Source organism: Cryptotermes secundus, unplaced genomic scaffold (assembly GCF_002891405.2).
Source record: "Cryptotermes secundus unplaced genomic scaffold, Csec_1.0 scaffold1266, whole genome shotgun sequence".
Lineage (NCBI taxonomy): Eukaryota > Metazoa > Arthropoda > Insecta > Blattodea > Kalotermitidae > Cryptotermes > Cryptotermes secundus.
Window position 1 is genome coordinate 116837 of NW_019741993.1, and position 12227 is coordinate 129063.

Genomic DNA, 12227 nt, shown 5'->3' on the forward strand with positions numbered 1-12227 from the left:
TTTGTTATTCTACAAAGTTTATTGTCTTAACATAAATGTGGCTGTCTTCCCATAACTTTTCATGTTACTATGGTTAGGTATTTCTGACTTAAGTGTGTTTTTGCAGGCAAAAAAGCCGCATATGCACAGAAGGTTCTTTCTCAGAAGTTTTACATTCCAAAATCAGTATTGTTAAGAATGCTTGTTTATTCAAATTCTGTATCTTTTAAGCACATACTAACTTGCATGTATATGTTGCAAGCATGCACCAAACATGCATAACCAACAAACAACACAACAGTGAGTGCCGGAGTCTTCTTGAAACAAGCACTCACATCAAGCAGTGCCACCTTTATGTAACTCTGACTCTGTAATTTACACGATGCCCCTTGACCTTGTGTACACCCATATTTTCTCTGACAACCTGCATTAAATGTAACAATTCTGGTCTTGAGGCTGTCTCTAATAAATAGATTTTAAAGCAGAAACAGAAAGACAAAAGAATAGCTTGAAAGAAAATGGTAACCTACTATACAATGCTACAATGAACACAGTTTTTTTTCTGCACTGTGTTCCTTGGATTACATATAAGCATGAGCATCAGTGTCAGAGGTTGGGGCAGAAGAGGGGGGGGAGGCTGAAAAGACCCTCTGCCCAATGCTACGGCAAAGGTATGTAGCCAGAGAAATACTAACTTATGATTAGGACCATAAATGGATGAGGCATGTGAAAAGATGAAAGAAAATAAGTCCCACTGCTTCAATGAGCATCATACAGTCAACTCTCGATTATCCGGGGGCGGATTAACCGGTTNGATGTATAGGGGAGTGGACATACAGCTCCACAAATTCTTAATCTAATTCCTAGATGGAGGCAAGTGGTCAGCTTCATGTCCTGGCTGATTTATCCCCCAGGGAAATATCCCCTGGTACTCACTGGAAAAGAGGCTGGATGGGCATCTGATAAGATCCAGGAACTGAATACTGCTTCCCAAGTCACTCAGCCACAGTCCGCCTAGTCACTCTACTGGCTTTACTTGCAGCTTCCTTTGTGATCTGGATCATAAATATATGGGGGAGAAACTGTATAGGACTTCACAATGTGGTCTTCTGTGTTGTGACACTGGGCTCATGTCTCATATATATGTAACTATGTTAGAGAGAAACACAATGCCTCAGAAACACTGGTACTCATCTGCCAGTCAACAACAATAGTGATAAAACCCAGAAGACTGTAACATGAATCTTCACAACTGTGAAACCCTCAAATCTCACACTGCACAGCATTGCTTAATACATTGTGGCATATTTACTCCATGTGAGAACTGCTGAGCCACAGAAACAGCCATTGCTATGGAGTACACACAAGCAACAATAGAACAACTGGGTCATGCAACCCGTTTCTAGGCAATGGCTCAGTAAACACATATCAACACACAACAGTTTAGAGCTGTGCTTTCTATGTGGTCCACACCATGCAATAATACAGAGATGTGTTCTCTATGTGGCCTGTTCCGTAATGACTTACGCTAGTCCCACCTGGGAATTCACGGCAGACACTCATCTAGTGAAATTGCAGCGCCTGCAAAACAAGGTTCTCCGCACCACTGGCAATTTTCCAAGGTGCACAACGGTCCGCGACTTGCACATGGCATTTAAAATCCCGTACATATATGACTATATAACAAAATTATGCAGGAAACAAGCAGAAGTCATACAAAATCATGAAAATGAGAATGTTTGCAACATCGGACAAGGCAAAGCCAGACACAGAAAGTATAAGAGGCTTAAACTTGGCGGAGGTCAGTCATACTACCGTTCAAGTGACTAGGCTACTGTGGTAGCGAATACTACTAGAAATAGGGCATAATCTGCTGTACCAAGCCTGGATTGACAGAGGCCTTGTATATATTGTACACAGAAATAGGAATTAAGTTTAGATTGTAAATATATGTAAATACTGACAATGGACTTACTAACACAGACTATGACTGACAAATGACAGACCCGACCTCTCATCAGAGAGGGCGCCCCAAATAAACAGGACAGTAACTTTCATATAAAGAAAAAAAAATCTGGTCATGAGCCCCAGTCGGGGCTCAACACCAAGACAGACAGACTGACTGACTGTCAGTCGCAATGTGACTTTGACTTTGACTTGATGTGGCCTGTGCCACACAACAGTATAGCGCTATGTTTTCTGTGAGCGGTCCAAGCCGAGAGGATATAAGATCAGAGTTCTGTTGAGAGCTCAGTTCTGTACAGGAGGCTGTGAAGAAAAGAGATAGTTGCAAGAGTGCGGCTGTGAGGAGAAGATTTTATGTGTAATATTTGGAGTGTGTAATTCAGTGAAACTGTTACAGTTCCTGTGTTATAAATCCGTTGCCAGGAAATGGACAGTGAATGCATTGTAAAGGCATAGTTATTGTTGAGTTCTGTTACCCAGCAACGACTAATGTAAGCAGACAGTGAAGACGTTTTGTACGTGTTATAATTACAGTAATCCTTAGAGTGTTATAATTAATCCAAAACCCATCTACAAGTCACTGATACATGTGACAATACAGCAGAACTCAGAATTATTGGCTTTTTGGTCTTATGTTGAAAACATTATATGAGGCTGCAAATAGAATGAAGCTGCAAGTAACAGAAAATGTAACAATTTGTAATTAATTATACCTTCGCTACTAAGTAACCGCCGTTCTATTGCTGACTTCATTACCTTGAATATGTGCTCAGCGAAACACGTATATGGATCTGGACATACTGTGAGTGAAATATGTTAATAAATGCAAGCATCTCAAAAATGCAACCCATTTTGGTCCATCCCTTATAGTTTATGAATTAAGACCACTTGTTTGAATCAAATAGAGCTAATTCAATTCCACTGTTTGGTGGATGATGCAATACTATAGGCAAGCTGCCAGAGTATGACATCACGCATCCATAAGGTGTCCACTGGTAATAGTCCTGCTGCACATATGATTAATGGGAAAAGAAGTGGTTAGAAGAATATAATTGTAATAATGTACCAAGATGAACAAAGTTAAATGTTGAATGATAGTGTGAATAGAAAGAAACACATAAAAACTTATCTGCTGAATTGTAACACTCTATAGAATACTGTAACTATAGCACACAAAATAAAGTCTTCAATTTCTGCTTGCTAATCGTTTCTTGATAACGAATCTCACTTGGTTAACACTACACAGCTGAATATTCAACTACTGAACTGCTTTCTGAATTCTATTATGAAGGAATGAATTGCATTCACAAATGAACTCTCTATTATAAGTTCAGGAGGATCGAACACAAGCTATTGGTTTCCTGTATCTGTTGTAGAGAAACAACTGGTGATCTCATGATTCCTCGTATCCACGGAAGCCTTTGCTGAATCTTTGTTGATATGAGAATCAGGTTTAGTGAACCATTGCCTAGCAAACGAACTTCTGCGTGTTCATTGCTATTCCGGCTTTCAGGCGATGTTTATTGAAACCCTGCCTAGCAACTGATGGTTGGAGCAATTGATGCAGATCCCCTTGTACAAACACTACAGCATTATCCAACATTTTTAAATGTCAATAAAGTGCCTGAAGAAACTGATGAATTAGATGAAACTGACCAACATTTTCAACGTTAATCCTGGGAACCAAGGTTCCCCAATCTTCCCCCCCCCCCATCGTCCAGTATTCTAGAAATATAGAAGAAATGTGGTGAGAAAGAGTCCTTGGTACTGCGGCCCCAAATGGATCTACTGTACTATGTTTATCTAGCAAGTACCTGTCTTAAGTTGAAATCTATTCAGGTGCCATGAAATTTCATTGTAATTAACTATAAGTAATAAATTATATTAAGAGGAGCAATTCCAGTACACTGGCCAAGGAGCAACCTGTAATATTCCCTTATAATGTCACATTCTAGCTTCTCCACTTCATGACTACAGACTCCTCATTATTAGCAAATCTGACAGTTACGGTTGAAGCAGTCTTAGAGTTTCTGTTTTTGTAACAAATGATACTGTCACTATCAGTAATGGAACTAAGTGACGGATATGCATGACGGTTTCTACATATCTTATTTGTGTTTTCCAAAGAAAATAGAACTTCAGAGATACTTTGGATATGTCTGTTAAAAAACAGGCAAACAGAATCTCACAGCTGATAATAGTAGCTCTGACATTATAAGGAAACCATTTTCAAACATGTACATAAACAGTGACTTCACTTACGGCAACAGTTGACCCATTCTTGCCAACACCACCAGTTATGATGATGGCGACTTTGGACTGGGCCAGCAGGGCTGCCACCAGAACAGCTATATATATTGGAACTAGCTTTAGTTCCACATCCAACCATGGCAGCTGAGAGCGGCAGCACAGGGAATAACCCAGACACACACACCATTAAGACTCGACAATCACAATGGGGATTCCTGGCGTGAAGTTTCATTAACATGGGAAAGTGGCCAAACAGGGTATGCCATATCCAGAACCCATTATTTGGGGGTCCTAACATAAAACATACCACATCCTGTTACCTGGGTATCCAGTCACCAGACGTACCACACCCAGAACCCATTATTTGGGAGAAATAACTTTGGGCACCATACACAAAGCCCATTATGTTGGTATTCAAACTTGTGAAATATCACATCCAGAATCATTACTTCAGTGTCCAAACCCCAGACAACCAAAGACAACACTGTGTTCTGTTATAAAGTATGTAATACAAGATGCACATTATGTTCTGAACTGGAGTTGTAAAGCAATGAGTCTTCTCAAACAGTTCAACATCAATATGGACTGAAAATGTTATGCCTCAGATTCAAAGACTGTTTCTTATCTGTAAGACCTGAGGTTCTCATAGCAGTGGTTATGAAGAATTCTATCTTCTGCGATATACTGCCATGTAAAAGTAAAGTAAAAAAAGTAAAGCTATGCCTGTAACAGACTGTGAAGGCCCATAGGGTTGTAAGACTTGAGGGTCCCACATTATCTAGACAATTGGCTCAAAGATGGTGGTAAGGTTGTCAGTATAATGCCAGGTAGTCCGCTTAAAGTCAACCATTTCAGATGCACCTCCATCTTCAGGATCAAAGACTAAGCCAAAAAAAAAAAACAGTCTGAAAGCAGTGGCTGTGCTTGCTACCTGCTTTCACACTGGTTCCTTGTTTGGCTTACTCTTCAGCCTTATAGATGGAGATGACATTTTCCTCCAATATGTCAAATGACTTTAAACAGACTACCTGGCATTATAATCCACAAGACAGAACTCTTCATTTCTTATCACCTTAATCAGGAACTGGCATCCTGACAAATACCATCCAGAAGTTCCCATATTCTGATCAAATGGGGCCCTCTGCTCATCAGCTGGAGTAGAAATAACAAGAGAGTAGTAGTCACCCACCTCAATGTTGTTTAGAATTGAGCAACTTGTTACTCATCACAATAGACCTTCACAGAAACAATCTCTGAAACACTGGAGTTTTACTCCCTTCTGAAGGGACTGATTGCCTAAGAAGACTTCATTACCCATGTGTTTATGGAGCAAAGTTTATTACTTATGACAGGGAGTTCAAGGAAGAAGTAAAATTGTTTCTGCATATGAGAAGTGTCCAAAAAACAGTTCAGGATAAGTGAACGAACAATGTACAGAATCTACCACCTTTGGAGCAACATATGGGAATTGTAATTTACAATTCTGCTAAAAACAGGAGTCTGTAAAAGACGTGAGGAGACAAAGTTATGAGGCCTGGCCCTGTCTTCAATTTTAAGATAGGACAATGAAGGACATATTTTTTAGACAGCACGACAGAAAAAGGTATACAAAAATTGGAGGGTGAGAACAAGGACCCAAAACAAAGAAAGAGTTTACATAAACATGGGTCTGGAAATGCTTTGCTAACAAACTAGAGCCATTAAAAGTCTTCTGGCAACAGTAAGATTAGAACTATGGCTACAGAGTAACGTATGCTGCAGACACTTTGACAGAAATTGGAGTTTGGAGTGGATGATGTGAATGATTACGTGTCCTTTACCAATATCATTTTCTCCATTTAACAATGAAACATGAAGTAGTCATGTTTATAATGATAGTGAGTTGACCATGTATGAAGAATCTGACATAAAGCACTCCTATCCACTGAATTATGTAGAGTCAGGTATTGGTTTTTTCAGTGTTAGTTGCTTTTTGTAGATTGGTGATGGTGGCCAAGCACATTTCAGTTACACTACCAGAAATTACCTTGAGACTGCTCACACTGGGCGATGGATGGGGGCAGAAGCCAGTATCCTGGCAAAGTCATTCACCAGACATGTACCCCCTTGATTTGTTCCACTGGAGACATCTAAAATATTTGGTGTACACTACAGCAGTGGAAAATTCACAGGAACTGCTGCAGTGCGTTCAAAATGGCTGTACCTTGGTCCACAGTATTCCTGGAACTTTTCAGTGCATCTGTCAATCCCTGCACTGCTTGGCCAAACTTCTGTGGCACTGCATGGCCAATATTCTGAGCATCTACTGTAACCCTAGCAATAGTTTTCTCCTGCCACCAGAATGTAAAACTACATTTTCAGTCAACTGTTGCGTTATTTCTTGAACAGTACTCTCTTTTGTTACTGATATTGCGTCTGACTAAAAGTTACAACTTTAGGTGTACTGTCCAATGACATTATAACCGCTTTTGCAACTGAAGTTTTACTATTGTTTTGTTGCAGGGAATATCACGACTGTGTGTTTCATTGTAGAATGTGGAAGATGACAGTGATAAAACACAAATACCAATTCACATAGTCTCCCATAACCTTCATTTTTCTTCAAAAGTGTACCAGCATACGTTACTTCTGTAACCACAGTTCCAATCCTACTGTAGCCAGAACACCTTTGAATGGCTGTAGTTTGTTACAGAAGCATTTCTGAACACATGATTATACAAGGGTAAGTCAATGTAAGTTACAAATGGATATAGAACTTAAACAAATACTCGTATGAGTAGTCATTTGAAAAATGCTTTTATTTCTCAACATAATCTCCCTGTACATTGGGGCACTTGTCCCATCATTTCACAAGCCCCTGAAAACGAGCAGCATAAAATTCTTTGGGCTGCTGTCGGAACCAGGCATGTTCACACAGCATGGCCTACCTCATAATGCATGACAGATTGGGTTTTCACAGTCTGTGCACGATGGGTACCGTGCATGCCAACCCCACAACATAAAATGCAAAGAATGGGTCTGGCATTACAGCATCTCAATCGCTACCATGATGAAGGACACGATATGCCAGCCCGAATTGTCACAAGTGATGAGTCTTGGGTTCACCATTACCAGCCCATGACAAAGCGTGTGCCAATGCAGTGGAAACATTCTGCGCCACCTGCCAAAAAAGAAGTTTAAGGTGACACCATCCTCCAGGAAAGTGATGCTTACAGTCTTCTGGAATCACGAAGGCATACTGCTCACTGCATTCCAGCCTCAAGGACAAACCGTAAATGTCGACTCCTACTGTAACATCCTCAGGAAACTTCGTAAGGCCATTCAACGGAAGCATGCAACCTGTCATGCGTTATGAGGGAGGCCATGCCATGTGAACATGCCCGCTTCCGACAGCAGCCCAAAGAATTTTATGCTGCTGGTTTTCAGGGGCTTGTGAAATGATGGGACAAGTGCCTCAATGTATAGGGAGATTATGTTGAGAAATAAAAGCATTTTTCAAATCGGTACTCTTATTTGTTTAAGTTCTATATCCATTTGTAACTTACTTATTGACTTACCTATGTATAAAGTACTTTGACTCTTTCAAGTCATAGTACTCACCCTCCAGTTTTCAGTACTTACAGTGGGAGATCCTGTACATCACAGAGAAGATTCATAGAAAGAAGAAAAAAAGAGCATGAAATATTCTGCATTAAATAAAACAGATGTTAGAATTACAGTCTTCTTAGATGTGAGAACAAACAATTTAATACAGGGGTATCGACAGTCAAGAGGAATGGGGCAGGAAGATGTGGAGCTATCCTTCTAAATGACAGTACCTCTCTACCAGGCCAAATGACATGACAGAAATGTAGTGTTAATATTCAATGCTGTGAGAACATGAAATCTCACAAAATATGTGTTGCTCACACTTTTTTGCAGCTTGTAGATACATACTCTGCTGTATACGAGGGGAAGTGATGCAATTTAGACAACTGTGAAGTGGCTTGGGCCTCACTACAATGACACACAAAATATTAAACACCCTGCCGACCAATTTACCAGTGACCATTCTGTGGCTGTCTCCTATGCCTGCTGAGCAGCGGGACATGGGGATTGCACTAGCATAAGCATACCATGCACATTCTTACCAGTCGCAGTCACCAACACAAGAACGGGAAGGTGAAGCAGAAGCAAAATGGTAAGTCTAATGCTCACAGCAGTGCTACAAACTTTGTTTATGGTTTAATGACACTGTGTATAAGTCAGCCTATGTACTATCAAATGGTACAACTACTGATTACTGAATGAATTAAAAACGATGTGGAAAGAAGCAGTTATGGCCTAATTTTAACTAATAATCTGGCATTACTTGGAAGAGCTGAGGAAAATCATGTAAAACAATAAGAATATCTGATCTTCAGGCTGATAACTGAACCCATGACTTTCCAAATATGAAGTAGGAATGCTACACACTTGATTACTGACGTTACACATGCCCACCAACGCACCGTTTCCCTTTCTGTTACAAGGGATATGGAGGTAAATGTTATGTACATAACACAAGGTTCACGGATGCACCGAACATCATCAAACATGAGAAAATTCAGTTCTTACTTAAACAGAAGGTAAGAGAACCATTTCACCAGCTCCCTGAATGTTTTACTGTCATATATAAATTAGAAATATAAATAGGTTTTAAAAATTGAATGTTCAATTTCTTGTTGCAAAACAGAATGTATTTTGAGGTTCTTTCTCTTGCAACTGCAGCTCAGCTGAATACATGTACATTTGTTTATGCTGATGTATATTATTTATGGTATATTTAAAGACACTGTCAGAATCTCAGACTATATAGCAGGAACGGTAGGACGATTTGCGGATAATAAATCCAAAAAGGATATGGAAGGAACTGGTCTCAGCCTGACATATTACCCTGGCATTTACATCGATGGACTGAGGAAAACCATGAGAATCTCACTCAGGATAGTTTGTGGCCCAACCAAATTAATGTATGAGAACTGTTACTGATTGACTGAACTCGTGTCAGCTCCATGTTATTTTTGACAGAAATATCAAGTGGATAATTCAAAGAGAAATGGATGAAGTTTTCTAACAACTCATTCACTTATATAAATGAACATGTGTTGATGTTTCAAGTCCAAATATGCACAAAAAAAAAAAAAAACAGACTAACACATGCAATGTCAGCTTAATACAGCTGATTTGAGTGTACTGTCTGAATTGTAACACTGTTGTGAGGTGTCAGATGTGGCCCTTCACCAGGTTAAGTTGGCAAGCTTGTTGAAACAACTTACAGCACATGTGGAGCCGTTTTTTCCTATCCCACCAGTAAACACGATTACAGAGTTGCGATATGTGACTATCACTGCCATCACAAAAGAGAACAGCCCTATCAAATATCGCAGCTCAAAATACTCTAAAAATGGAATCTGCAAAGAAAACAAACAACAATACAAAACAAAATCAAAGAAGCTCAAGATAGAAAACTCTAAGTTGCAGGAAAGGTTATGTAAGAGAAAAACCATGCAAGTTGCAACACACAAACTTGCATTGTAGCTATGCAGTAAGAGAATCATGGAAACTGGACTTTTTGGTTTCTCTGTAATGTGTAACATATGTTATTAATATATATGTATATATATTTTAATAATTTTAATAACATTTTATACATTTAATGATCATTGTATGAATTAAATGTGAATTAATGTTCTTATTTGCTGCATTTTAGATGGAAAAGAAAAAGATTACAAAAGCACAGTACATTTCCAGAACGCTATTTCTGAGTTGCCCAATTCAGTGGCAAAGATCAGTATTATTGAGAGTGACTGTTCCTGTAGAACATGCCACAAACAACATGACACCAGATATGAGCTAACTCTGCTACTTACTGGCCAAACTTGTGAAGTGGGAATAATACCAGAATCATTTAAATACAGTTTTAGAATTTTAAACAATAAAAAAATTGAAGAAAGCAGTCTTCTGGGATTTGGCACCATGTATATGTGGTGTTAACCGACGTTTCGGAGGAACGTATCGCCACCATATTCAGGGTAGAAGAAAAAATATAAGAAATCTGCAAGCGAAGAGACCATGAGAACCGGTAAAAGCCAGTTCGGGAACATCGGTTGGCTTTAACAGACTATATGGTGTTCCCATAAAATAGTACTCTTCTCAATGAATTTATTAACTGTGAAAGCCTCAAATCTTATAGACAATATTTTGGTATACAGACCCATTGCTAGGAGACAGCTTGATAAACAGCTTCCTGTGGAGACTGATTCTGTGGAAACAGCCCACTGCTAGACAATGGACGTATTTTCTATAGAGTCCACCCCAAGCCTATGTTAACAGTGAGTGACTTCAAATATAAACAATGATCTTCCTGGTCTAGATCATCTGTTAAAACATAAGCAGTGGCTACAAAAATTGTGGCAAGAAACCAGGAATCCAGTGTACAAAACAGCAGTTAATTGGGTTACGAAGACAATCAGGTGAAAGACCTGTAAAAAGGCACTTGAATGGTGTGAAACAAAGATAGGTAACGCTGAAGTCACACCTCAGGCTATATGGCCCATTGCGAAATCCCTCCTAAAGAGGGATGGACCAAGGGCACCAACTATTATTCATTGTTTGTCAGGCCTTTAATTTCATCCATCTGAGAAAGCCAATGCAATTCCTGACTGTTTAGAAATTCAGTTCACACCACATCATCTGTGTGATGAAAACCATGAAAGGCAGGTGGAGGCTAGAGTTCACGCTCTACATGAAGACACAGACAACGGCCCCATCTCAGAGGATAAGACCATGTGACTTACAGAAATTAATAAATTCTTTGAAATTTAAAAAGGTGTGTGGAATTGATGGCATTTCAAATGAATGCCTCAGGCACCTTCCAAGGCGACCACTGGTACATCTGACACGTTTATTCAATCAGTGCCTTCAGCTGTCCAATTTTCCAAGTCCTTGGAAGGAAACAAAAGTCATAACCTTAACGAAACCCAATACTTACTTATGGAGCTGATCCCTTCTGGAGGAACCGCCAATTCTGCAGCTACTTAAGAATTTCCCATCATTTTATGGAACTCAAAGGTTCATTACCGTGTTCACAAGAGCCCTCCACTGGTCCTTATCCTGAGCCAGATCAATCCAATCCATAACATGCCATCCTATCTCTCTAAGATCCATTTTAATATTGTCCACCCACCTACGACTTGGTCTTCCCTGTGGTCTCTTTCTGACTTTCCCACAAATATCCTATATGCATTCCTTGCCTCCCCCATCCGTGCTACATGCCATGTCCAACTCATCCTCCTTGACTTGATCATTCTAATTATACTTGGAGAAGAGTAAAAGTTATGAAGCTCCTCATTATTCTCCTAAACACCCTGTTCTCAAACACCCTCAGTCTATGTTCCTCCCTTAATGTCAGATACCAAGTTTCACACCCATACAGAACCACAGGCAAAATTATAGTTTTGTATATTCTAATGTTTATGTTTTTGGAAAGCAGACGAGAAGACAAAAGGTTCTAGACTGAATGGTAGCAAGCATTACCCAAGTTCAATCTCCTCTTAATTTCCTCCTGAATCAGGTTTCGATCTGTTATCATTGTTCCCAAATATCTGAACTGTGCCACATTTTCAAAACATCTGTTTCCTATCTTTATGTCATGATTTTGCCCTGCATTTTGGTGATGAGACAGCAACATATACTGAGTTTTCTCTGTGTGTACTTCTAGACCAACCTCTTTAGTTGCGTCAATTAAAGTTTGTTTTTTTTTCTTTATGGTATCTACATTATCACCCAGCAGATTCACATCATCGGCGTAGGCCAACAGCTGAGGTGTCCCGTTTAATTTCAGTCCCACCTGGTTTTCCTGGATCTTCCTAATGGCATATTCTAAGGCAACGTTGAAAAGGAGTGGCGATAAAGCATCCCCTTGTTTTAGACCATTCTGGATAGGAAATTTATCAGACAAATGTTTACCTACACGGACTTTACTATACATTTCGTTTTAACACATTTTAATC

General features: G+C 39.5%; 1 protein-coding gene across 7 annotated transcripts in view; it reads right to left on the bottom strand.

Annotated features, from left to right (window-relative positions):
- Positions 1–12227, bottom strand: part of LOC111872974 (cholinephosphotransferase 1) — a 76150-nt gene that overhangs the window by 46399 nt on the left and 17524 nt on the right. For 4 of the 7 annotated variants that reach the window (XM_023867303.2, XM_023867306.2, XM_033754908.1 and 1 more), the window contains exons 5-6: positions 9492–9626; positions 4207–4338 (exon numbers count right to left, since the gene is read on the bottom strand). The exons of 1 other annotated variant lie outside the window; for it this stretch is intronic. In XM_023867303.2, coding sequence (XP_023723071.1) covers positions 4207–4338; positions 9492–9626 — 267 coding nt within the window. The remainder of the gene's footprint in view (positions 1–4206; positions 4339–9491; positions 9627–12227) is intronic. 2 more of the 7 variants (XM_023867308.2, XM_023867307.1) reach the window with 2 other exon arrangements.